We start from the raw sequence: 25,084 nt of genomic DNA, 5'->3' as shown, positions 1-25,084 counted from the left end.
GACGCGGCTCAATCCCCACGATTCAAGGAGCTAGTGGACTACTATCCGCGCCTCTGCTTGCTTCATGTTCTTGTTGGCACCGAGCTTAGCGGATCATTAAATCCAGTGCCAGATAGGGTGTTGCGCAGCTAGTATGCGAGCTTAGAAGCTGCTCCGGCTCTGAGGCCTTCTCACTGGGCTTGCCGGTCTGCTCACAGGCCTTCTCGCTGGGCTTGCAGGTCTGCTTAAAGGTCTGCTTGCTGGACTTGCAGACCGAGGACGCATCTGCATTGCTGGGCTTCCTGTCCGGCTCAAAGCTCTGCTCCAGGGTCCCGACGTCGCTGGACTTGCTGGCCGAGTTCCGGTTCGAGACACAGGTCGACCTCTTATTGGCGATGCGGGACGACTTCCGGCTATTGGCGACAGCGGCTGTCGTGCGTAATTAACTGGACTGGCCGTAGCGTGCGGTCGTCTCTGGTTTGCGCTAGCTCGAGAAGACTGCCTTGTGCGAGCATCTCTAGGCTCACGGTAGGGCTCATTCAAGATTGAGTCTCCGCCGAATTCTGGTGCGAACGGATTCGGACTCGGTTTCTGTGCTTGGAGTCGCCAACTGTTATGCTTCGCGATGTAGGCTTGAGCTGCTGCGTAACCAGGAATGTTCATGTCGTGCGGACCGTACGGACAGCCTCTCTGCCCGCTTTGCGTTCGAGGCACCGGTGCGGGCTGGGAGATGATAGACATGGGTACCATTGCTGGCATAACTTGAGCCGTGGGCGGAGGTGCTGCGTACGGGTTCGGCATGAAGTCCATTGATTGAAGATCTTGAGGAGAGCCGGCCTGCATGCCATAAGGCGCGGGGCCCATCGGCTGGGAAGGGTAAGGCATGAATTGATGCGGTGGTGGCGGCGCATACCCGGGCGGAGGGGCACCATGTGGAACCGGTTCTATTCCAGGCCGACCGTAAGGCATGTCGTAGCCCATTGCTCGGCCTGGCGGTTGACCGGCGAAGCCTTGCCCATAAGGGCTGGCCTGTCCTTGTCCATACGGATTGGTCTGTCCCTGTCCCTGGTATTGCGGTCGCTTGCCTTTTCCTGAGTACGAACCTGCGCAATGATTAACGGTCAGCTTCATCACTCCCCACGGTGCGTGCAACCATTCTAACCTTGACTGCTCATTGTCGCTTGGGATGTCTTCTTGTGAAACGTACACTTGAGTTGTGAGAATTACCACAGTCCGCAATATGGAAGCCGTCGGGACGGTGCTGATTGCGGTCCTTACTTGCCAATTACGTTTGTTGCGGATATGGGGTGTCTTGTGGATCTTAGTTGATAAACGGAAGCAGGAAGTATAGAGACCAACAGCAGGCATTCGCTCGAAGATTTGGTCACAGCGCTCCATGGACTACAGCACTGGAGCTGCACGTAATGACAACGGAGCGCTTAGCGGAAATGACCGTTTGACGTGCAACTACGTGCTTTCAGTATCGTAGCAATCGTAGTGATTTGTATTTGCTAGCCTCTCGTGGATGAATGAAGGCTCCAGGTTCCAGATCTCGATGAGTAGAATATAGGGTTGATAATATGGCACTGGTGTGTCAGACACGTATTGAGCGTTGAGTCTTCCCTCCACCAACGTAACCTAATCCCTGTTCAAGAGTGCTATAGAACTGTAATTCTGGTCGTGTAAAGGGGTTACTTTGCAGGCAATTCACGCATGCGTGCCTGCCTCTTTCGGCCAAGTACGCCGGCAGGGGCAATAGAAGAGCACTGTCAACATGTCGCATCCGCAAACCGAGTTGGCAATCGGAGCGTAAGCTGTTCATAGTCGTACGGGTGATAGCATCATGCACGGAAGCCTGGCAGTTGAATGCTGTGTGACTTTCCACGCGGCCGTCACCGAGCATTCTGAAGCGCTGATTAAGGGCGCATCAAGTATTTGCTTAAGCGTTCGGCATCTGGACACAATGGGAGCTGTCCTATGACCCAGACTCATATGCATCTTTCACGTGGATGTGACGTCGACGTGAAGCGTTTATGTGTGCGGTAGCTACAGCCATGGGGAAGCAGAAGGGTTACCAATTCGCGTACGGGTACCGAAGGGTTTAGAACTAGCGTGCTTTGAGTGGAGCCTTAAGGTGCGGTCAAAGCTCCCTTCTGACCATTTGCGAACCTCGCGGATCTGCCTTGCTACAGCCTTGTTCCAAGAGTGCGAAACGTCCACGACCACAGCCGTAAACCATGCCAACAAGTGACTGCAGCCATCGTTTTCATCGTTGACCACATTATCGCACCCTTCCCATCTCCACCATTGATAAAGGTCATGTCGAAGCCTGATCTTCAATATCTGGACAACGGCTCGTTTGACGGCGGCGAAGGCTTCGCTCAGCCAATTCCCGAGGATCGAGGTCAACTCAAGTCGAGAAGTGGTATCACACGTACTGTCCGCAGGCTACAAGACTTCTGCGCTTCCAAGCCAGCTACGCCTCCTAACGACTACACAACCAGTCCGCTGCTCAGCTTGCCTGCTGAGCTACGCGAACAGGTATGGAGACATGTCCTCGAATCACCTACAGGGTCCGAACCCGCGCACTTCCACATCTATGATCGCGTTGTTGACTCTTGCACCTACTCTTCTTACGAGAAGCTGAACAATGACTGGCTTCGGCGTCAGCGGACTCCGGTTACATCAATTCTGCGCACGTGTCGGGTAATCTACAGCGAAGCTATCCAGATCCTGTACGATAGCACCGACTTCGAGCTGGTTCTTCTCGCCGGCCTTCCGCGTCCGAAGCACGTAAGCGACGGCAAGCGTGACCGCGACAACCTTTACCATCGAAACGGACTCGGCAGACCAGAGCAATGTAAGCATATGCTGCAGCGTATTCGTCGCGCAACCATCGTGCTGCAGCCAGGTGAGAGCCCAAGCGCAGTACGGTATCAGCGGCGACTACAAGACTTCTTCAGCGCCATTGATTACGGCAGACACATGGAGCAGCTCACCGTCCGCATCAATGTTGGTTGGCGCCGAGGGCGGAAACCGCGCTATAGTGAGCAAGGTTCCGATGCTCTCAACATCATCAGCAAGTCTCTATACCCAGTCATCAGCCCTGAACCTTTATCAACCACCATGAGGAAGAGGAGGGTAACCCTCAGTCTGCCCACTGATGAGCATGGAAGAAAGCAGGAAGCCCTCGGCGTCTGGTTGAGGCTGCTGAGGTTCAACGTCAACAACCCTGAACTCAACATCATCGACTGGCAGCCTCAGAGAGAGCACAAAGGAGGGAGTAGCTGCCTCGCTCGCGGCGCCTTTGGCGATCAGACATGGGCCACCGACACCTCTGTGAGGCCGGCAACGACTGTCCGCTTACGCGATCTCATACCTGACGTGCCGATGTATCTTCTTGTACTGGCGCTTACTCCGGCCATTCTCATCTGGGAAGCCCATCGTAAGGTCGAAAAGGGTGAGAGCTGGAAGGTGATTCCCACGAACTTACTGCGCTGATGTCCTGACATGGATATCGGTAAAGAATCAACGGAGCGCCGCGGGAAGAAATACGCACTGTGTTGCACATGCATGGCTTGTCCTCGTACTCACGATGACACATACCTGCAAAGTGAGCAATGTCACCCATTGTCCTTAGGGACCGAGCAGACACATACATTTATCGGAGCTTAATCTTGAGGACGTGAAAGCTTTAGTATTGACAATACCATATACTGTAAACACAGAATAGTTCCTGGTATCGAAGGCTTTCTGACCTGCCCTGATCGCCTCAGGACGAGAGTAGTGTACATTGTATCGAGACAACGGTGGAGCCGAATATGGTAGGCGTTATAAGTTCCTGTCGTCTCATACTAAGTTGCACCTCTTCAACGTGCAAATTGGCGTTCTCAGCGCTTCGCTGTCCACCAAAGCTCCTGCAAACACACCCCTACAGACTTCCAATCGTCTTCGACTCGTCACCTGCGGACTCGACCACTTATATCTCCGCCCCACAGCCAGTCATGCTCTAGTTTGAGGCGGCCCCGACGTAGGAGTACAGCACTCACTCTCCACAGGCATCCCAGCGGCATTGCCTGCACCAACACAAGTCTATCACATAACCTAGCAGCTTATGCAGCTAGATACAAGCTTGGGGAACATGCCAAGGCAGGTACGCTTCCCGGAAACACAGCTAAAGGTGATATGCAGCTATCGGGCGTCTTAGCGGCTTATATGATCGCTATAGCATTGGCACTGTGCCGCAAGTTTGTACGCTTCCCAAAACAATGTCTACGGCTACATAGCTTAATCGGTTTGCCCGGCAGCTTGTACACTTGCCACGGCTTTGAGAAACTACACGCTCTGCAGACTTCCGGGAAACATAAATCGCAATCACAACTGTCCATCAGACGTGTCAGCAGCTTATACGTTTGCTAAGAACAAGGGAAGATCTCGAGCGTTTCGGGCAGGAGGAAGTGACGGCTGAAGTCGGCCTTATCGAGCCGTCTAACAAATGGTATCCCAAGATTGTTGCTGTCGAGCCATCCGTCGTCCTCGGCTGGGGCACTCTAGAAGATCTTCTTAGCCAGGCAACATGGGATGCACAGATTGGGGGCACGACAGTCAAGCCCATCCACTTTCATGATGCATAACGAAGGCCATGAAGCTGTTCCTGCTGTTCGAACGCTAAGCTATGCTCTGTGCTATGTAGACAAGACTTATAGACCGCGGCTGACAGAAAGTCCTTCAAGGCGCTCGATGATGATTCTGACTGCGCGTAGAGCGACTACGTAGACGCGGCTGAGACCAACGTCTTGCGCCTCACCAAAATCATCGCTATGAATGACTCTATCACACCCGGCGTCACGCTGAAGCGCTTGACCATCAACTGAATGTGGTGCCTGACTATGGGAGCTTTCACAGTCTGGTGTTGACCATGGACTCTGCAATGTCGCCGTTTCCCGCAAGCCTGCGGTCGTTTTGTCGTGAGTAGTACTACGTGGACTGACCTCGAGTGGGTATATTCAGAGCGGCGATGTCGTTCACCGAGAGCGAGTACATCAATTTGCTGGATCAAGTGAACATACAGCGGCAAGAGATCTTCCGGCATATCCGCAGAATACATGGCCACAGCGCAGCGACGAGCATCCACCGGCGCATCCACCAGCGCTGGCCACAGCTCGTCGTCCGCATCGCATGGACTCTTCGACCGCAATTTCGGTTGCGTCCGAACGTCTGCTTGCCGGCGCCTCAATAAGGCCACGCATGTCACTTGGAGGTCATATCATCGCCGAGAATGATATGTGGTTCAGCCCCTAGTGAACGCTCGGGAGATGGTGGGTCGTTCCCACGGCGTAATTGCCAGCCCAACCATTGCCTGACTTTTGGAATAGCACATCGAGGAACACGCCGCAAGGGGAGGTGGGATGGAGGACATCTGGCGAACCAGGTTTTAGACTTTCGTGGGAATGAACATGGCGATGTCTGTTGGAATACATGCAACAGAACGGGGAGAGGTTCGGTACGTTGAGATATCCCAAGCCTAGGAGGGAAGGTCGAAGCTAATGTGAGGTCGCCACTGCTTGCTCGGCTGCCGCCGCGTTTGCAGTGGGGCGCAGCACAACGGTCCCTTTGGTCGAGACGTCAGGCTTAGCAGTTGTACTTGATATAAAACATATGCAACTTCCTGCCTTCTGAACAGACACCGAACACTTCGTGTTGGGTGCTATTTCCAGAATGGCTACGGACGCAATGGACATCTCCACGCCGCCATCAACCACCTATTCGCAAAGCCCATCTTCTCCTGCGCGGAAGCGTCACTCTGCCAATATGTCCATCGATCTGTCGGATCTGCCACCACTTTCACAGCCCACGCCACCAAGCAATACGCTCCTTATAACCAATCTGGAAGCGCCGGAAATATTCACGGCAGCGAACCTTGACAGTATACAACGAGCCATCAACGAACATGCTCCGTTGCATACATTCTCACCTCTCAAGAGCATGCGGCGAATCATTTGCACCTTCTTCACCGTCGAAGATGCGACGGAAATCAGAAAGGTATTGGACGGTGAGAATGTCCTCGGCCACAGAGTGAGGGTGTACTTTGGTCACGCGACAAAGATCGACGTTGCAGACGAGGAACGGTATCTCCAGGCGCCAAAGAGTCAGAAGCTGTTCTTCATCTCGCCACCACCTAGTCCGCCAATGGGCTGGGAGATGCGGAACGAGGAGCCACCGAACAAAGACGTGCATGCGGAGGATCTTGCGGCGGCTTTGCGGAAACTGCACGCTAGACCGGCGGCAGACGAAGCGCTCAAGCAAGACGAGGTCGGCAATTTCCAGGCTTTGCCCAAGCTGCAAACACGACACCGTTCGGGCACTGGGACGATTGTGTATGATCCTGAGGATCACGGTCATAGTCCGGCTTTACCGGCGATTGCGGTGGAGGATCTCAGCGACAGTCCTGGAGATACGAGCCCAATGGATGGCGAAGGCGTAAAGTTCACCCGAACTTCCCGTCCACCGGTTGAGCTGATGGAGCATTGAGTGGAATCTTTAGCGACGTAGCTCGGCAGCTTTCACCATGTTGCGTCGGAAGCGGCAAATAACCTTGAACGCATTGCATCCCGGAGGACCCCCAGTACCTTCCTCACTCTCTCACTTATTTCCAACTGTGCGCAAGATCCGTATTCGACGTCAGTGCCGCTCTATTCAAGATGAGGCACAGCATGCAGCGGTTGGCAGAGCACGAGCCACGGCTGCAGCAGAATTTTCAAATGCATCCAAACGTTCAGAGCCCACGGTGCGCTTGCTCACAGAGGCAGTGACTGCGATGAATTCCACGAGCACATCCGTCATGCAGGTTATCGTCACCAGCTACCTTGTCGGCACAGTGCATACATGTGCTTGTGGGTAACTGAGATGTCCCACGGCTGGCATCAAACACGCGTTGCATCGCCATGATGACTCTGATGCTTGCCGCAACGCGAATTGGACCAACCACTTTAGTAACTGCCGTTGGCTGGACAAGTCCGTCATCAAAGTCCAACCACTGTGCACTGTTGCAAACCGAAAATTTTTACGCACATCGAAGCACTGTTGTCAAACGTACCTTACAAGCTTGTACGTTCGCAGTAATAAGCAGTCTTCATAACCCATGTCGAGCAATCTCCAAACATGAAAACACCAGTGTACGAGACCTCTCAAGACGATGCAGACCGTGGAGTACGATAGTAATGTCGGCAACTCACCCACAGTGTCACAAAGGTCACTGCCGTATCACGTTTTGCAAGAGCAAGCAAAGCGACCAATGCTCCAGCGTGCTAAAACCGACGAAGGTTCGCCATACGAGCGCAAACCAGTCGAGCAGGAGAAGTTCGACCCATCGGCACAACACTTCAGACTCATGTTCTGGGGTCCAGGACCGTCTAACCGATACATGAGTGGTTCAGGTCACCTCGGTGGCGTCACCCACAACGGGTCGTCTCAGCAGCAATCTCAGGAGAGTTCACCGCAGACAGATGGTTCTGCGCCTGTGGGTCCTCCAGCAGCCAGCTCTCCGTCAGTCTGGAGGAGTAATGAAGCAGAGGACGTGGCGGCGACACAAAGCGATGATGCTCGAGAGAAACGTACCGTACAACGACCTAACCACAGGCACTTTACCCAGTGCATATCAAGACATCGGCCAGCCAATGAGAGGGAGCTTCAAATCATCAGCAACAGGCGAAATAGTGAGCTCTCGCCTGACGTCTGCGAAAGCCTTGTCGACTACGTCCGCCGGATGTGCAAGCTTACATCTTTCCAAAGCCTTGGCCCCATGACGGTAGACGATATGCGCTCTCGGTGGTACAGACTTGAGGGCTGTCTCCGGCCCTGCCACGGTGAATCTCCTGACGACTACATCTCGAGGATGAAGACATATAGTGAAGCGATCGCGGCAGCCGAAATCGCAGTAAACATCCCCCTGCAGTCTATTCAGGACTCTCATCAGCGGTACAAGCTCTACGAAGGAAACCTCCGACCTTTTGCCGGGGAGAGTCTGAAGGAGTACGTTCGTCGAAAGCTTGAACCTTTGAAAAGACAAGATGAGTTGGATGTCGGAACGGTCGATGCCACACTCGCGGATGCTCAAGAGCGATGGTGGGCCTATGAGCAGCGTGGCGGGATGCCGCCGGCGGAGAAGCCTTGCAAGTATTAGATGTAACCTGCAAATCGATACATTGGTGCAAGTTAGAGTCACTCCATCATCCCCAGGCGCTCCGAATGCGGCCGGCCGTCACTGCTTCTTGGGCATCGTGGAAGATTGCCCAGTGAACAGCAGGGCAGTCGTCATATACATACGCCTTCAGCATGCTCATTGGAATCACATTCACCATTCCGACACAGCGTATGATACCTGATGCAGCTCGCTCTCAGTCTTTGCCAAGTTGGATCCTGCACACAACGATGACATTGCCCAAAGATCGATCCGTACCTTCCACCATCTCGACATTAATCCAATTATCATGTGTATATATCACGTATGTCAGCTATCTTGTGGCCACGTTGACCCGTCAAGAGATATCTTCGAACACTGTGGGGCAGTGGTATTGCGAGGGCCATGTAGGCCGGGCAATCCCCAATACAGGGTGGTTAGACGCCGACGAAACCTACCATGCCGTATGTGTAAGTCTCAACAGCCGCAGCCCGGACCGCTGTCGATCACCGGACCACTCCCGACCGCCGAACAGTTGCGCGCAGAGGAACGATTGTCAGAGCTTGGCCGATTCCGAGATGCAACAATGTTCCAGCCGCAGCATGCCCGCAGTCCATCTCCTGCACGTATTCCGTCGCCTGCTCGCAACCCTTCTCCGGCTAGCATTGCCGCGGCCGGCCAACGTGCATTCGGTGGGTTCAGATGCACGGTCGGATACCCCCATGATGCAATGTGCGGACATACGTTTTTCTCCAACGATCAGCTGCGGAACCACCAACGCACAGATCATTGTTCTGTCCCGTCCAGAGAGGCATCACCAGCACGACGTCCTCCACCTCCGCCATTGCCGGCTGGTTCACCAATGTCCGCAATCCAGGCGGTGCTACAATCTGCACCGCCACTAAGAACTAGACGAGATCCTATTTATTTCACCCCCGAGGAGGACGCGGCAATTCTACGTATGGAAGCCGAAGGGTTGGAATGGAGAGAAATGGCTAGGAATATGTCAAATCGAGGCGAAGACAGCGTTCGGTTGCGGTTCCAGAGGATTACCTAGGATGGGCGAGCACAACCGGTCAAAGTCAGATGGACCCCTCATGAGGATGCAGTGATCAGTCGGATGGTGAACGAGGGCGATCGCTGGCCAGACATTGCTGCGCAAATGACTGGTCGCACACTTGAAGCATGCCGATTTAGGTACAACTACTATATTTGGCCGCGAGATCATTCGCGCACTCATCGAAGCCTGCTTCAACCTGCAATTGCCAGTGCTGGGGCTCAAAATGCAGGCCACCATGCTGGTCGCAGCTACTCACCTCTTCTGGAACAGTCGCCTACTCGCCCGCGATCTCTTGCTCTGAGTGACGTTCCTGCCAGGCCCGGTTCTCGAGTTGAGATCCGCTCGCCCTCTGAAGCCAGCCGCGTTCCAGCAGCTGGCCTCGGCCGGCCGTCGTCACGGCAAATGCAGATACCAAGACCAGAGCGACCACGCAGCCGGAGTGGGTCTCGTGGTCGTGCGATGTTGTAGTACCAAGCTGGAAGAGGCGTAAGACCAATAACGCCAAGCGGACTACAATATAGGACCGACGTGGTCGCAGCAGGGCACCGTCGCCAGCATATTAGTGGAGAATACGATCAGAGATATGCTGCAAACAGTCATTCAACCGAGGTGGACATGCAACTCAGCATCGAGCTTTTCCTTGCTCAACAACTTACAATGCAGTGACGTGCTCCAGTAGTGATCGCTCATGCCGATGAGAAGCGATATACACTTCTCCGTCATCAGATTATCGTCATGAACTTTTTCATTTACGGGCAAGCTGACGTTGCTCGACGTTCCAGTCACTGGATACTAAGGTGGTGTACAAAAGGCAATGCTTAGCGCTCTACCCTTTGCAGACTTCTACACCTATACATCAGCCTCGAATCATATGGACTTGCCCAGTTGCGACTGCAATCGTTTACCATGTGCAGATACAATATCTTTCAGCACGCTTGTGGGCATACTAATCCAGAGCATTTCCCCACCGATCACATGTCCTATCACCGAGACTACTGCGACCTCGCGGGCAACCAAGTGGAGGTCATACTGTGCGAGGCTGCCGTATAACGTCTCCACGCTTCAGTACATTCACGGTGAATGTGCCCACACGGTGCAGGAACTGCGAAGCTGCATATCAGAGTCAACGAACTGTAGAAAATGCTCAACGAGTAGCTTTCGCAATACATGAAGCAAGAGCAGGCCCAAATTACCGGCCTGCTCGAACCAGCACTCAACCACCACCTCATCTGCCGGAAAATGAAGGTCCAAGTAGGTCACGCTCACCAGGGCTCCATCTGCGACGCCCACTCCGAGATCGATCCTTGCGCGAGAATCCTCCTCAAGGCGGCCAGCGACTTCCATCATCCCAAATTAACCCACAGTACCTCTCGTCCGGAAGAGAGGTTTGGGATCTACCACCACCCCCACCATATCAAGTTCCTTTGTCGCCAATGATCAATTCCGGGCATCCACTCTCTCCGCAACCTATGCAAGCGTCTCCATACGGGAATGACATAAGACGTTTACCAACGCCGTCAATACTTCGACAGCTAGGACCACTACCACCGAACCGAGCCTCCGCATCGCCGCCCGGAGTTCCGCCTTACGAACCGTCGCCGGGTGGACCACGAATGGCTACGCCACGAATTTTGAGGAAACGGTCGTGGTCTCCCGAAGAGGACGGTAAGCTTATCAACATGAGACTGCACGGTCATACGCTTCAAGTTATCGCGCAGCAACTTCCAGGCCGCACTCGGGAGGATTGTACTTCACGGTGGGAAGAGTTGCGGCGCCAGGGGGGGATACACCCATACTATTGGCCAGCTGGCAGTGGTGCTCAGAGCGCGGGCTCAGCCTCCCAGCACGCTGCCCGAGAACCATCAGTCACCGTGGGGCCCTCGGACGCCGGGACTGTGCCAAGACCATTGTCACGAGCGAGATCGCACTCCAGAACTAGAGCACTAGCCGAAGACGTCAGAAACTACCACCAGGCCGGGCCGAGGGGCGAGTCTAGGGGTCGTTCACGAGAAAGATCGCCAGGGTTCCAAGCCAGCACTCTTCGCCGGATGGGCAGTCACTCTCGGAGTCGGAGCTCGAGTCAGAGCGGATACCCGCCTCCGCTCACAGCGGCGCAAGGGATGATTAGATCTCGGAGTCACAGTGTTGCCGCAGCGTCACGCAGCCCGGCGCGTCGACCCCAACCTGTACGGAGAGTCACCGCCAGTCCATTCATGCAGCAAGCTGGCATGTCACCATCGCAGCAATTAGTTTCCAGGCCCGGTATTCCTATTGCAGGTCAACCTAGGCAGCAACGCTCTCGATCATCTTCGCTGGCTGGGGTCCAGTTGTCGCCAAGGCCGCTTTCTGCCTCAGAGTTCCACCCAGCGATACAAAGCCGTCCATCTTCGCGAACGGGGAGACCGTCCGTGGGCAGAACAGGAAGCACCAATCCCGCTCGGGGTTGAAGTTGGAGCCGCTCTGTCGCTGGCCAGAGCGCGCCTGAGATGAGCGGCCTGCCAGGTACAAGAGGCGATATTAGCTTCGGAGAGATGACAAATCACCTCGGTCAACAATCACCCCACATGTAAACTGTGACCATCAGACAAAGCGGGCACAGCATGCGCCGCTGGTTGTGTACATCAGAGGACAGAGGTATCCGATTAAAAAAATAATAGCCTCAAATGTGTACAGGAGGAGTACACAATACGTCACATCCTAGGCTACCGTTCGGCACGGAGATAACACTCTCCCTATCAACAACCGTAGAATTGTGCTCTGCCATTTGCATGAGACGGAGGGACCATAAGGATGAGGAACTTGCTAGATGACATAGCAGTCATAGGCGCAGGCCTTGGTGTAGGTCGCTCATCCGATGTCTTGCTGCTTCCTACTGTTTTGCTGCTTACATATCGACGACAAAGGGCTGCGCGCTTGCCCTTGCCCTCTCTGCCCATAACATTCCCATTACAATCTACGAATTACGAGATGAAGATGCTCCCATCTTGAACTCTGGCGTGATATTAACTCCGAACGGGTTACGAGTCCTCGACTTCCTTGGTGTCTTCGACAGGGTCAAGGACCGCTGCTACAAGGCTACGTATCGCAATTTCAAAAACGCCAAAGATGAGACGGTTCGTAGTGTCTACATTGCAAATGAGCAATCGTATGGTTATTGCAACCACCGCATCTGGCGACGTATACTGCTGAAGGAGATGAGAGGTATGCTCGTTGAGCGGCAAGTCACTATCTTGTACAATACGAAATTCGAAGGTATTGTCTATGAGAGCAAGAACGAGGGCGTTGACTTCACGGTGAACGGGCAAATTCGCCACGCTAGCCTGCTGATTGGCTCAGATGGGATATACAGCAGAGTCCGTAGTCATCTTTCTCCAGATATCATTCCAGAGTACACCGGCATCATCGGTCTTCTGAGCCATATCCCGCGAGCTTCTGTCGCATGGCCATACGAGGACTACGTGCTCAACTTCACTCTCCAGGACAAACCCGGTGCCTTGGTCATCATGCCGGAGGATCCTGAAGCAGTGGACATCATGGTGGCGATGCAAGTGCATCATCCGGAGCAATCGCGCAAGGATCTCGACGACCTCCAGGCGGATAAAGAACGACTCGTCAGTTTCTACACCAAGGCGTACGACCAGTGGGGTCCAACGGCACGCAAGATCATTGATCAAGTAGTAGCACATAAAGAAAACTGCTTCATCTGGCCGTATATGCGCATGCCGAAGATACCACGGTGGTATAGCGAGAACAGTGGCAGAGTGATCCTGCTCGGAGACGGAGCCCATGGTAAGCGAAACGACATTCAGGTCCTTTTATTGTAAAATGCTTGGACACGGCTGACTCTACCGTCGACAAATAGCCTTGCCGCCAAGCAGCGGACAGGGCGTCAATCAAGCGTTGGAAGACGTTTACTCATTAGTTACGCTTCTCACATCACTATGTGGAAGTGGTGCGAACAATTCAATATCGGACGGAAATGGTCTCGCCACCGCAGCTACTACAGAAACCCTACTCGAGGGCCTGGCGTTTTGGCAAGACCTTCGCCAGAAACGGATCGATGCTGTCTTCGACTGGACGATGAACGCATCAAACTTGCAGAGATTGCCCGAAGCTGAGCGTCAAAGATTGCTCGACGCGGGCAAGCACAAAGGTCCGGGCGACGACATGAGCTGGCTGTACGGTTATGAGGTCGACGAAGAGATACGTGCATGGGTTCAGCAAGTGAGAATCTGACGGTCTTTCGATTGGCTTCGTTACCGCCTGTGTCTGCAAGCCACCGCACGGCAGACCACACCGAACAGCTGCAAGCAGCTTCCGCCCATTTCTAGTATGGTAGCGGAGTCGACGCCGTATGTTGTATGATAGATTTATCTTACTGTACATATGTTCGTTGACGTGCATGTTGCGGACCTGTACCGAGCCGGATCAGTGTGGCCACTTCACCTTCTAGGCTAGCATGTAGATGTGTGCTGCAGTACGTGACAAGCTAGTTTGATCTCTAAGGCCGTGCAGGTGGAAGCTCCGACTGTGCGCTCAGTGCATGTTACCACATCGCCTTCACGCCGCTTCCACACATGCCTCGCCTGGATGTAGCCAGATATGAAACGCCATGACCTTCCCAAGGACATCCAATGACCGCGACAAGCCCCTAACCACCAGCGCCTTGCGATGCGAGAACGCTCAATATGCTCCTATCCGAATTAAACAAACCAAACACCTGTAAGCATGCTCAATTCATTCGAAAGACATCTCCACCTCCTTCTCCGCCCCAAAATCATCCTCGTCCGAAGCCCACGGATTCCGATGCTCGGGACTAGCCACTGCAGAAGAGGGGGAGGGTTTGCTACCCGACGGCGTCCGCACACTTCCACCCGTCATTACTTCGTCCGCTCTCTGCCGTAACTCGGGAGTATGCCAGGCGGGCGGATCATCGGAGGAATGTGGGCTCCGGGTACTGCTCGGTGTGTGCCCGTTGGCGAACGGAGGAGCGTGGGTGGACGATCGCGGCGTCTCCGGCGAGTCGTCGAAGGACATCGTAATGTTTGAGTCACCGTTATGCTGGCCGTCGTTTTCCCATTCGCGGGACTCACGGTCTTCCCGAGACGGCTGAACATGCCCGTTCACCAATCCATGCGTGGCAGCCGGTTGTTGCTCACTCTTGGCCTGCTCCGCCTGACTCCCTTTGCCGTGGCCCTCCCCATTAACAACACTCTTACCCACCGCAGGTCCGGGCGAACTAACCTTCAACGCCGGCAACGTCCCCTGCAACTCCCTCACACTGATATGTCGTTTGATCTCCTGCAAATCCTCCCCCGCCATCGCCAACTTCAGCGCCTCGCGCTGGATCGCCTCAACATCAAACATAACATCCGCATGTTCCTGCGCCATCCTCTCCGTCTCCTCCCTATCCTCCTCCCCCTTCAGAACCTTCACAGATCGCTCGTCGTACGTCTCCCACTCCTTCCTCTGCCCCGCCTTCTTCCGAGAAAAGAAAGCAAGGAGCTTATTCTTCTCCACCGGCTTCTCTTCCAATTCTCGCCGTGCCTCCTCAATCTCATGCAGCAGCTGCCGCTGCCGCTTCTCATGGTCCTCCGGATCCGGATCCTCAATCTCCGTAAACTCCACACTCTCCACCACCCACCCCACCTCATGCAATAGCATGGGCATCATGCCCCGATATGCCATATGCCCCGGCACGATTTCCGTGACGTTGCGGTTCTCGATCCCAGGCAGATCCACCGTAGTCAGTCCGGCCACTCGCATGATGCCACCACTCGTCGCGCGGAAGAGATACGCGAGGATCCAGTCATTGGTTGCATACCCGTTGACGAAGCGCCCCGACACGACGGTGCGCGCGCGGATCCATTCATCCTTCTTCACCACCACGGGCGAGCCAAAGATGTAGACGTTCTGTACCAAACCCAACGCTCCCCGCCTCGCAAGTTCCTTGAGTGCGGAGAAAATGACACGAGAGCCGAGCGAGAAGCCAACAAGCGTGATAGGCCTGACCCCCAGATTGCGGTCGATCATGGAATCCGCCAAGATCAACCCCGTAGCATCCGCTCTCGCCAGTGACACAGTCCACGGGTTGTCAATTAGGTACGCCAGCTTAGTCAGCACAATCGGTAGCGACAGCCCAGCCATCAGTGTAGCCAAGAAAGTCGCGCCCAGAATCTGCTGGATGGTCTGCGTCAGGGCCTCCGTGCCCAGAATCTGGATCGTCTGGCCGGTACTCTGCAGCATATCCGGCTCCCAGTTGACGGAGTAGATGTCGCCCATGATGGGGTCGACGGTGCTGTACGGCAAGCGCACGTCGTCGACCTTGCCGGTCATCCAACCCGAGACGGTCACGATGAGGTTGACCCGCTTGTTGTTAAACAGGGGCTTGTACTCGAACGTCTTCACGGCGCCTGTGCGGCGATTGGCGCCTTTCAATCCAATATGACTGCCAATCAACGTGCCCGTCGTACCAATCAACGCAGCTGCCCCAGTACCACCAAGAAAACTCCCCGTGCCAGCCACGCCGATTGTGGTGAAACCCGCAGCAAGGCCGGCGCCGATGACGGGAGCGAGCATACCGGCACTCAGACCGATGACCAGACCGCCACCGACGGTACATAAACCCATGACCATGAGACGCTTGTTCCTCGCCCGCTTCTCCCGCTCTTTCATATGTTCTTCCTCGTTCCAGTTCTCCTTATCAGCCTGTTCTTGCATCTCAAGCGCGTCCGTGACACGCTTTTCAAAGCGGCACAGATCTTGCCACTCTACATCCAACGCTTGACCGACGCGCTCGAAAAGCGTGCGCGAGCGGGCGTCGTAGGTGCTGTCTGCGATGAGAAGCAGGAAGAGGTCGCAAAGCACGGTCCAGCGCAGGTCGAGGTCAATATTCTTGCTGTTGAGCTCGTCCGGATCCTGAATGCGTAGATCATCCGCTGCTTGTTGCTCATACGCAGGCGGTGCATCGCTCTCAGCAGGGGCCGGTGTTCCAGGAGCAGATAGCGTGGCGCTCGACGGACGTCTCTCCAGCTTACTGGACGGCCTCGATGCGCCCGACGGAGGTCGCACAGACGCAACAGATGCGGTCTCCGAGTCCATCTTCGGGTTCTTCACCCTCGCATTCTGCATCAACGTGGACGTCAGATCCGCGGGCGAAATGCCATGATCAGCCAGCTGCTCCACCATAATCTGCTCCCGCGCATCGATCTCCATATGCTTATACAACCGCATCATGATCTTCTGGCCCCACATCTTCAGCGCCTCCGCAGCCAGATCAATCAACTTCTTCGCCCCCCGCGTCTTCTCCAGCGCGTCCAACTCCAGCGCCAGCGTGTTGATGGCCAACCTCACCACGCCCACATACGCTATCCGCTGGCCTTCCGTAAGTAACTCCTTAGTCGTCTGCATCTGCGATATGATGTCCCGTCCTTCCTCGTCGTCCGCGTCGAGGGCGTGTCGGGCATGCTGTTCCTTAAACAGATACGCCGTGTTGTCGTCCATGCTGGTAGCGGATTGAGCGTCTTCGTCCATTTGCACGCGGGTGTAGCCTTTGCCTGCACCACCGAGATCGCCGTACGCGTAGGCGTCGGTGTCGACTTCGTCGTAGCTCTTGGCGATGACCTTGCCCCAGTCGTCGTAGATGCGGTGCTCGGCGAGGGCAGGCATGTCTTGCCAGACTTCTTCGACATGTTCTTCTTCTTCATCCTGGGTGGGAGCCAGCTGTTGGTGGGAAGACTCCGATACTGCTCCAGCGGGTGCGGGCTGCTTTTGAGGCGTGTTTCCCACGCTAGGACTACCTGCAAGGGCCCCTTTGCTGCCTTCATCGTAGTCTTTGGGCGGTGACTTAGACAGTTCTACAGCTTCTGACGACTCCGCCACCGCATCCTCGAACTTCTCCTCTTCCTCAACCTCCTCCACATTGGCAGATGCAGCACCATGGCCTGCGGTTTGCTGGTCTGATGGCTTGACGCTCTCGGGACTCTCCAGCTCATCCAAATCATACGCTCTCCTCCTCGGCGGACGAACAGGCAAACCAAACTCATCGGCCTCCGGCGGCTCGGGCTTGGGGTCATTATGTTTCTCCTCGCGCGTCACGGCCGGTCTCAGTTCGGGCAACGCTGCGTCGGTGGCTTCCTCCACCTTCCTCGACTCCTCTGCCCGCCTTTCTCCAGTCGTAGCGGCCATGCTGGGCCCGGCATTCGTAGAGTCTCCCTTACACCATACCCGTCTTGATCCTTCAATCAATATCCATGTCTCTCCTCGATGCCTGAATCAATCAAATGTATGTATGTATGTACGTGAGCAATAAAGAGCGCAATCCAAGTCATTGGAAGAACCTTGGCAGACCCTCGCTATGTACTTCCCCCACACCAAAACCCAAACACACAGACCACGAGCTTATCACTGTACCCTGACCTGCATCTCGAATTTCTTTACAACAATTCCAGTCAATCGCAACAACCCACTTCCCAATCCACCTCCACCACTTCCCGCCCCCGCCAAAATGAAAGCCAAACGCGCCAAAAAATCCCGCAAGCTCATGCAACAATACGCCCTGACCTTCGGCCTGCGCGAACCCTACCAAGTCCTCCTCGATGCGGCCATCATCCGCGAAGCCGCGCGCTGCAAAATGCACCTCGGCAACATGCTCGCCTCCACGCTCCAAGGCGCCATCAAACCCATGATCACGCAATGCTGTATCCGCCACCTCTACTCCCTGCCCACCACCACGGAGGCGGAGCGGAGGGAGAAGGAAATCTGCATCGAAGTCGCGAAGGCGGCGGAGAGGCGGCGGTGCGGACATCACGAGTTGGAGACGCCGTTGGGGACGGGGGAGTGTCTGCGGGAAGTGGTGGATCCGAAGGGGGCGGGCGTGAATCGGCACCGGTATGTGGTTGCGTGTCAGGATGGGGAGGTGCGGAGGGCGATGAGGAGGGACGTGGTCGGGGTGCCGTTGGTGTATGTGCATCGGAGCGTGATGATTTTGGAGCCGATGGCGGGGAGGAGTGAGGAGGTGAGGGAGGCGGGGGAGAAGGGGAAGATGAGGGCTGGGTTGGTGGGGAGGCGGGAGAAGCGGAAGAGGGAGGAAGATGGCGATGGAGGGGATGATGTGCCGGAGCGTGCGAAGGCTATCGTGGCTGCTGAGCAGCAACAGGGTGGTGCTGCGGGGGATGGGGCGGTGGCGAAGAAGCGTAAGGTCAAGGGTCCGAAGGGTCCGAATCCGCTGAGTGTGAAGAAGGCGAAGAAAGACGCGCCGCCGAATAGCGTCGGGAGGCAAGTGGAGGATGAGCGGTCAGTTGTGCGAAAAGCGACGAGGCGTGATCCGCAGGCGGCGGAGAAGGCGGCTGAGGTCGAGGGTGTGGTAGATGGAGAAGGTGATGGTGGGATTGTGGAGGGGTCGAGGAAGCGCAAACGGCGGAGGAAGGGGAAGGAAGGTGTCACAGGCGACGATGTTATGGCTGATGGAGGTCTATCCGTCAATGTGTAGAAATGCTGCATGATTTGCAACGTGTAATTGAGATACCCACACCGCATGATCTATCAATCCCACCATACAAAGTTCACGCTTCCATCACACCTTCTCCCCTCTAGCCAACAACTCCGACACCTTCGGCGGCAGCACGAGCGCACTCCGATCATTCCGCTTGAAAAACTCCACCAACAGCCCCGCCACCCTCTCCGGCACATCCTCCTGCACGAAATGCCCGGCCTCGGGGATCACCACCAGCTGAAACTTCCCCTGCATCTGCCCAATCATCAACTCCCGATCCAAGCGATCCGTCCCCGCGAGGATCAACTCCTTCGCCCCGCGGCCGGCGAGGAACTTGGCACTCATGCCGTGGAACCACTCCTCCCACCACGGACTCGTGGCGGCGAGGTCGGTGCGCCAGGTGAACTTCCCCCCGCTTGGCGACGACGACGATGACGACGACGACGACGACGTTGGCTGTTGGATGAGTAAGCTGGGAACGCTGACGTGAGCGCTTTCCGCGTGGCGGATCGTGCGGGTGCGGGTGTGCCAGGTTATCGCTTCGTCGACGGTGTTGAAGGTGGTGGGACGGGAGGAGAGGTAGGTTTTCATGTGTGCCAGGGCTTCGAGGGCGGACCCCTCGACCACGTCGATGACGGTGTAGCCGAGTAGAGCGTGGCCGAGGGCGTAATCGACGGCGAGTTGGGTTGCGATGGCGCCGCCGAGGCTGTGGCCGATGAGGATGGAGGGAGGAAGAGTGGGCCAGGAGAGGTGGTGTTGGGTGAGAGTGATCATGGCCAATGCATCTGAGGTCAGGGTGGCGAGACTGAAGTCTGTGATTTGATTGCCAGTTTCGATGTCGGTGACGGTTGAACCGTGGGCTCGTGCTTCCAGGCTGAGAATGCCGGCGCCGGGGAGACGTTGGCAGATGTGTTTGGCGAAGACGGCGAAGGATAGGCCTGAGGCTCCGGCCCCATGGTGGCAGATGAACAAGGGACCTTTCTGGACATCCGTTGGTGGGGTGAGGTAGACATGGTAGCGTGCTTTCTGTCGCTCGTCTTCCTGGTCCAGGTAGAGTTCTTGTGAGAAATAGTTCGTCCAGTGACCAGGCGGGGCACTCTGCTCTCTCGAGCTCGGGCGAAGTGTGTTGACAGACGCGGAAGAATCGACAGAACTCGTGGAGGAGTCGGAAGAGCTGTGTTCGTCCAAGTCTGATAGGGCGGAGGAGGAGAGAGGGAGGGGTCTGGGCCGAGGTGGAGGCGGTGCGCCATTCAGGCTCTGGCGGAGAAGGTTCGACATGTCGTGCAGCTGCTACTGCTGCTGCTGCTACGACGTGGGGAAGCTACGGGTGTCGGGGGCATTTGACAGGCGGGGAGGGGGTGCATGTGGCATGTACATGCGGTGTTGCGCAAGCATGGCAGCCACGCACCCTAAGCGGAGGAAGAGTGGCAATGGCCCGGCTTCATTCGCACGTCCATGCTATACTAACCCTTCGTCGCCGTGCATCCCCTGAACGCTACACGGGATTTGGTGCATGATAGAGTAGTACCTAAGGTATGCAGCATTGACGTCTGTAATCTTAGTCATCGGTGGAGATGCCATGAATGTGCCGGTGGTGCCCTCCCGCCCACGCGGCTCGCTTGACAAGATCTAGGAGTGGGTCTCGCTGCACGGGCGCTGTCTCACGCGGGAGAGCTTTTCACATGGGCTCTGCTGCAGATGATTGAGTGTGAGCAAGGCAGTCAGCGCTGTTGCTATACCGATTGGCTGAGCATACAAGCACGACACACTGAGCGTAAGTCATTCTTCAGACACTACGATACCACAGCTTAAGCGGCTGTATTGCCGTTAGAGAGACGCCGCCACCACTTGGCGCGCCACACATGCGCATCGTTGAAAGGTTCTGCCGCGAGCTCGTGCCACCCCATGACGTTGAGGAGGCGGGACGTCAGCGTTGGTGGATCGGCGAGAGCGGCAGCATCGCGTCCCAGGCAGCCAAGCTCCAGTCATGTTGCAGCACGGCAGCACTCCGCCTTCACTCAATCCATCACGTAGGGAGAGAGAGAGAGAAAGAGAGAGAGAGTAGCGGCCTGTACATCCCACTAAACCATTCTCTATCGCTCTTGCCGCTCGTTTCTCTTACACCCACACCCGCGTTCAGCATCTTCACGTGCCTGCCCTGCGATTGAGTCTCGTCATTGAGATTGAAAGGCACTGCCACAACATGTCCCTGTGGGGCTCGAAGAAGAACAAAGATCAGCCGGAGCAGAACCACGACGGCGGCCACGAAGGCGAAGACGGTGAGGCGGGCGACAACAACAACAACAACAACAGCAATAACAACAACATGGCTCCACCACCCCAGCGCAGACAAGCCAACGAGCGCGACCCTCTCCTCCCCGCCTCCCAGCAACCTCGTCCACCCCACGGCGATGGCTACCTAGACCCCGACGACCCAGCTGTGAGTATACATCTTCCCTCCAACGCATCACCTTGACCTCCTTGCTGATTGTTGGCGGATAGGTCTCCCCCTACAACCTCTGGACCGTCCGCGCCCTCCGCTTCTTCAGCGTCTTCTTCCTCATCATCACCTTCCTCTGGTGGGTGCTGCTGCTCGTCAGCATCTTCGTCTCCCCGCCCGGCCTCCACACCCGCGGCTCCGGCTTCTTCGACTTCTCCTACACCACCCTCGCCGCCGGCATCCTGCTATGCTCCCTCCTCTTCTTCACCGCCCCCAGCCTCGCCATGCGCGTCTGCCAGGGCATCATCGCCGTCATCCTCCTCATCGACGTCATCCTCATCGTCAGCGTCTCCCGCCTGCGCAACGAAGAAGGCCCGCCGGGCATCGCCAGCGTCGTGTGGGCCATGCTGATGGCCGCCTGGTGCGTCATGACCGACCGGGTGGTGGCATGGGGGAAGAAGGAAGAGGAAGAGCGCCTGACCGGCCGCCCGGAAACGCGCCGCACCCTCCGCGAGTGGCTCGCCATCCTCGTCGCGACCATCATCCTCGCCGTCTACATCGTCATCACCATCCTCTTCACCGCCACCCTCATCCTGCGCGCCCGCGACGCCACCCTCGAAATGGACGGCCAACGCTACTACGTCGACGGCAACAAGTACCAGGTCCACCTCGCGTGCATCGGCGAGAAGCGCAACGCCGACACCCCTACCGTCCTCATCGAGGCCGGCGAGAACCCGTCCGAGTACGACTTCGAGCACTGGGCCTACTCCACCTACCAAAACGGCACCATCGACCGCTACTGCTACTGGGACCGGCCCGGGTACGCCTGGTCCGACAACGCGCCCTCCCCGCACAGCGCGGGCATGTCCGCCGACAACCTCGCCGAAGCCCTGGCCATCGCCGGCGAAGAGGGGCCGTGGATCCTCGTCTCCGCCGGCTACGGCAGCATCGTCTCGCGCATCTTCTCCGCGCGCCACTTCCGAGACGTGGTGGGGATCATGCTGATCGACCCGCTGCACGAGGACCTACTCCACCGCATCGCCAACCCCGCCCGCGGCTTCATCCTCTGGGGCTACGGCATCATCTCCCCCCTCGGCATCCAACGCATCGGCGGCGCCCTCTTCGGCGGCGTCACGCGCGAGGATCGCGTGTACGGCAAATCCGCCTACCAGGGTGGGAAGTTCATCAAGGCGCAGCTGCAGGAGAACCTGGTCGCGGACAGTCTGACGCGGAGTGAAGTCGTCTCCGCCAAGGTGATCCAGGCGGTGAATACCCCGTTTGTCTTGATCTCGAGCGGGATTAGTGTGCGCCGGGACACGGAGTGGGAGAATAAGCAGCGCGATTTGACGCATCTGACGGACAATTTGGTGAGTTGGGATGTCGTTAATAAGGCGCCGCATTATGTGTGGAAGACGTTGGAGGGGCGGTTGTTGATGGAGAAGAGGTTGGGGGAGTTGGTTGCCAAGGCGGGAAATGCTAGTGTTGTTGCGGTATAGAAGAGAAGGGAGTGGTGGGTGGAGGAGTTGAGGGGTGGAGGGTGGAGGGGTGAGAGTGGTGGTGGAGATGGAGATGGAGATGGAGATGCGGTTATGAGATATGAAAATCCGGACGAATGTCTCTGTGCTATGGGCCTTTAATCTGCTTCTTGACGTGGAGCTTGCATTCGCATGCGTTTTGTTGTAGGGGCATAGCTTGCGTTCTCGTCGCTGAAGATATAGCTGCTGACGGCTTGACGAAACTTGTGATCAGCGTTGGCGAATGTTAGGGAGAGAAGTCTGGTATATGACAATATTCTCTCGCACGATACCATCTGCTCTCCCTCCCTCCCCCTCTCTCTATCTCTCTCGTCCGGACTTCCAATGTCCTTCCGTCTAATCGCAATCAAGTAAACCCTCGGAGCTGACATTATTATTACATGTATTTATTCTTTGCTCGAGCACCCGCCCAACTTCCTTCCCAGGTCTAGCGTCATCTATCCGCCAGGGACTGAAACTGGAACGCGGAGTGACGGGAGGCATTGGGGCATTTGAGGCTGAAAGGTGGACTTGGAGCTTCTTACTTTACACCTGGCCATATCCCACCTGACTTGACTCGGGCTCTACCATTTAGTTCGTTTGTCGTTAATACTTCTGTCAGGACTGAGAGGCAATTTGTATTGATTGGACACTTGGCGCCCTTTGCGACGATGCGACGCTAAGCTTTTCGACACCCAATAATCACATACTTCGTAAACGGAGGCTCAAACGTCTGGGTTGCTATACATACAAACCCCAGTACATCTCTCCTGCTGTCACTAGATCGACCGTCGTATCCTTACCGCCATGCCCTCCAAATCCCGCTTCACGCGCCTCGACGCCTTCACCAAAACGGTGGAAGACGCGCGCATCCGCACCACATCAGGCGGCATCGTCACCCTCGCCTCCCTCCTCCTCATCCTCTACCTCGTGTGGGGCGAATGGGCCGACTACCGCCGCGTCACCGTCGCGCCCGAACTCATCGTCGACAAGGGGCGGGGGGAGAAGATGGAGATCCACATGAACATCTCCTTCCCCCGCGTGCCGTGCGAGCTGTTGACGTTGGACGTCATGGATGTGTCGGGCGAGGTGCAGACGGGGGTGATGCACGGGGTGAACAAGGTGCGGTTGGGGGAGGATGGGCGGGAGGTGGGGCGGGAGGCGTTGGAGTTGGGGAAGGAGGTGGAGGAGAGTATGAAACATATGGACCCGGAGTATTGTGGCGAGTGCTATGGCGCTCCCGCGCCGGGGAATGCGATTAGAGCGGGTTGCTGCAATACTTGTGCGGAAGTGCGCGAGGCGTATGCGAGTGTGAGTTGGTCGTTTGGGCGGGGGGAGAATGTGGAGCAGTGTGAGCGCGAGCATTACTCCGAGCATTTGGATGAGCAGAGGCGGGAGGGGTGTCGGATTGAGGGCGGGATCCGCGTGAATAAGGTGGTGGGGAATTTCCATTTCGCCCCGGGCAAGAGTTTCAGTAATGGGAATATGCACGTGCATGATCTGGAGAATTATTTCGCGGGCGGGGAGGGGATCGATCATACCTTCTCGCATACCATCCATCATCTCCGCTTTGGACCGCAGTTGCCGGAGGATGTGGTGAGGAGGATTGGGAGGAGGGGGATGGCGTGGAGTAATCACCACCTCAACCCGTTGGACGAAACGGAGCAGAAGACGGACGAGAAGGCGTATAATTATATGTACTTTGTGAAAGTGGTGTCGACGGCGTATTTGCCGTTGGGCTGGGAGCGGACGGGGAGTATCCTGGATATCCCGCATGAGTTGGTGGAGTTGGGAGGGTATGGGAAGGGGGAGGCCGGGAGTGTCGAGACGCATCAGTATTCGGTTACGAGCCATAAGCGGAGCTTGGCGGGTGGGGACGGAGGGGAGGAGGGGCATAAGGAGAGGTTGCATGCTAGGGGTGGGATCCCGGGGGTTTTCTTTTCTTATGTGAGTTCTCCTACCAATATTATGGATGTTCTGAGGGAATGCTGACGGTGTGTCTTGCAGGACATTTCGCCCATGAAGGTGATCAATCGCGAGGCGCGGTCAAAGTCATTCTCCGGCTTCCTTGTCGGAGTCTGTGCGGTCATTGGCGGCACTTTGACTGTTGCGGCGGCCATAGACCGCGCGCTGTATGAAGGCGGGCAGAGGGTGAAGAAGTTTCACTCAAGTTAGATCGCCCTTCGTATCCGAATGCACATTCCAAGACCATCAAGATCATCAACACGTCCTAACAATACATCATCGTGATCGTACGTACTCCACTTGGCTATGTCCGAAGGCAGGCCTTTCACCGCGCTTGCAAGGCTCTACGCCGGTCAAGAGAAGAGACCGTCCAGGTCCTCCATATCGCCTTCCTCGGCTCCGACGGGTGTGTCCTCTCGAGCTACGCAGTTGGTCAGTACACATATCGCAGAAG

At 56.1% G+C, this 25,084-nt stretch overlaps 13 protein-coding genes across 13 annotated transcripts; 9 read left to right on the top strand and 4 right to left on the bottom strand.

Moving 5' to 3' along the window:
- Positions 1 to 85: 85 nt before the first annotated feature.
- Positions 86 to 1,154, bottom strand: BAUCODRAFT_149203 (uncharacterized protein; the record flags this gene model as incomplete). The annotated part of the gene is made up of 3 exons (XM_007679572.1): positions 86 to 408; positions 507 to 1,082; positions 1,142 to 1,154. The coding sequence occupies 3 exons, from the start codon at positions 1,152 to 1,154 to the stop codon at positions 86 to 88; spliced, it is 912 nt and encodes a 303-aa protein (XP_007677762.1).
- A 1,005-nt stretch (positions 1,155 to 2,159) lies between these two features.
- BAUCODRAFT_35177 (uncharacterized protein) lies at positions 2,160 to 3,822 on the top strand. Its single transcript, XM_007679239.1, has one exon. It carries the CDS (start codon positions 2,299 to 2,301, stop codon positions 3,478 to 3,480), a length of 1,182 nt encoding a protein of 393 aa, XP_007677429.1. The 5' UTR covers positions 2,160 to 2,298; the 3' UTR covers positions 3,481 to 3,822.
- Positions 3,823 to 4,527: 705 nt separating this feature from the next.
- BAUCODRAFT_35175 (uncharacterized protein) lies at positions 4,528 to 5,477 on the bottom strand. The gene has a single exon (XM_007679238.1). The coding sequence runs from the start codon at positions 5,226 to 5,228 to the stop codon at positions 5,022 to 5,024; it is 207 nt and encodes a 68-aa protein (XP_007677428.1). The 5' UTR covers positions 5,229 to 5,477; the 3' UTR covers positions 4,528 to 5,021.
- A 208-nt stretch (positions 5,478 to 5,685) lies between these two features.
- BAUCODRAFT_35173 (uncharacterized protein) lies at positions 5,686 to 6,955 on the top strand. Its single transcript, XM_007679237.1, has one exon. It carries the CDS (start codon positions 5,698 to 5,700, stop codon positions 6,508 to 6,510), a length of 813 nt encoding a protein of 270 aa, XP_007677427.1. The 5' UTR covers positions 5,686 to 5,697; the 3' UTR covers positions 6,511 to 6,955.
- A 72-nt stretch (positions 6,956 to 7,027) lies between these two features.
- On the top strand, positions 7,028 to 8,315 carry BAUCODRAFT_530159 (uncharacterized protein). Its single transcript, XM_007679571.1, has one exon. It carries the CDS (start codon positions 7,175 to 7,177, stop codon positions 8,159 to 8,161), a length of 987 nt encoding a protein of 328 aa, XP_007677761.1. The 5' UTR covers positions 7,028 to 7,174; the 3' UTR covers positions 8,162 to 8,315.
- A 740-nt stretch (positions 8,316 to 9,055) lies between these two features.
- On the top strand, positions 9,056 to 9,975 carry BAUCODRAFT_35172 (uncharacterized protein). Its single transcript, XM_007679236.1, has one exon. The coding sequence runs from the start codon at positions 9,279 to 9,281 to the stop codon at positions 9,684 to 9,686; it is 408 nt and encodes a 135-aa protein (XP_007677426.1). The 5' UTR covers positions 9,056 to 9,278; the 3' UTR covers positions 9,687 to 9,975.
- Positions 9,976 to 10,124: 149 nt separating this feature from the next.
- Positions 10,125 to 11,825, top strand: BAUCODRAFT_132024 (uncharacterized protein; the record flags this gene model as incomplete). Its single annotated transcript, XM_007679570.1, has 2 exons — positions 10,125 to 10,249; positions 10,318 to 11,825. 2 exons carry the CDS (start codon positions 10,125 to 10,127, stop codon positions 11,663 to 11,665), a joined length of 1,473 nt encoding a protein of 490 aa, XP_007677760.1. The 3' UTR covers positions 11,666 to 11,825.
- Positions 11,826 to 11,837: 12 nt separating this feature from the next.
- BAUCODRAFT_530137 (uncharacterized protein) lies at positions 11,838 to 13,705 on the top strand. The gene is made up of 3 exons (XM_007679569.1): positions 11,838 to 12,056; positions 12,122 to 13,007; positions 13,072 to 13,705. Exons 1-3 carry the CDS (start codon positions 12,009 to 12,011, stop codon positions 13,452 to 13,454), a joined length of 1,317 nt encoding a protein of 438 aa, XP_007677759.1. The 5' UTR covers positions 11,838 to 12,008; the 3' UTR covers positions 13,455 to 13,705.
- A 736-nt stretch (positions 13,706 to 14,441) lies between these two features.
- BAUCODRAFT_42908 (uncharacterized protein) lies at positions 14,442 to 16,958 on the bottom strand (the record flags this gene model as incomplete). Its single annotated transcript, XM_007679307.1, has 1 exon — positions 14,442 to 16,958. A coding segment is annotated over one exon (2,517 nt), but the record flags the coding sequence as incomplete, so codon positions are not given.
- A 766-nt stretch (positions 16,959 to 17,724) lies between these two features.
- Positions 17,725 to 18,471, top strand: BAUCODRAFT_54635 (uncharacterized protein; the record flags this gene model as incomplete). The annotated part of the gene is made up of 2 exons (XM_007679326.1): positions 17,725 to 18,330; positions 18,376 to 18,471. Coding segments are annotated over 2 exons (702 nt in total), but the record flags the coding sequence as incomplete, so codon positions are not given.
- A 321-nt stretch (positions 18,472 to 18,792) lies between these two features.
- On the bottom strand, positions 18,793 to 20,316 carry BAUCODRAFT_110514 (uncharacterized protein; the record flags this gene model as incomplete). Its single annotated transcript, XM_007679568.1, has 2 exons — positions 19,160 to 20,316; positions 18,793 to 19,126 (listed from the first exon to the last, which is right to left on the bottom strand). The coding sequence occupies exons 1-2, from the start codon at positions 19,987 to 19,989 to the stop codon at positions 18,793 to 18,795; spliced, it is 1,164 nt and encodes a 387-aa protein (XP_007677758.1). The 5' UTR covers positions 19,990 to 20,316.
- A 721-nt stretch (positions 20,317 to 21,037) lies between these two features.
- BAUCODRAFT_72225 (uncharacterized protein) lies at positions 21,038 to 22,647 on the top strand (the record flags this gene model as incomplete). Its single annotated transcript, XM_007679360.1, has 2 exons — positions 21,038 to 21,151; positions 21,214 to 22,647. 2 exons carry the CDS (start codon positions 21,038 to 21,040, stop codon positions 22,645 to 22,647), a joined length of 1,548 nt encoding a protein of 515 aa, XP_007677550.1.
- A 344-nt stretch (positions 22,648 to 22,991) lies between these two features.
- On the top strand, positions 22,992 to 25,068 carry BAUCODRAFT_529716 (uncharacterized protein). Its single transcript, XM_007679567.1, has 2 exons — positions 22,992 to 24,612; positions 24,673 to 25,068. Exons 1-2 carry the CDS (start codon positions 23,473 to 23,475, stop codon positions 24,838 to 24,840), a joined length of 1,308 nt encoding a protein of 435 aa, XP_007677757.1. The 5' UTR covers positions 22,992 to 23,472; the 3' UTR covers positions 24,841 to 25,068.
- The last annotated feature ends 16 nt before the right edge of the window (positions 25,069 to 25,084 follow it).

The sequence above is a fragment of the Baudoinia panamericana genome (assembly GCF_000338955.1).
Source record: "Baudoinia panamericana UAMH 10762 unplaced genomic scaffold BAUCOscaffold_8, whole genome shotgun sequence".
In the NCBI taxonomy this organism is placed as follows: Eukaryota; Fungi; Ascomycota; class Dothideomycetes; order Mycosphaerellales; family Teratosphaeriaceae; genus Baudoinia; species Baudoinia panamericana.
Note: the sequence above shows the minus strand (reverse complement) of the source record. Positions and strands in the feature narration are given on the sequence as shown.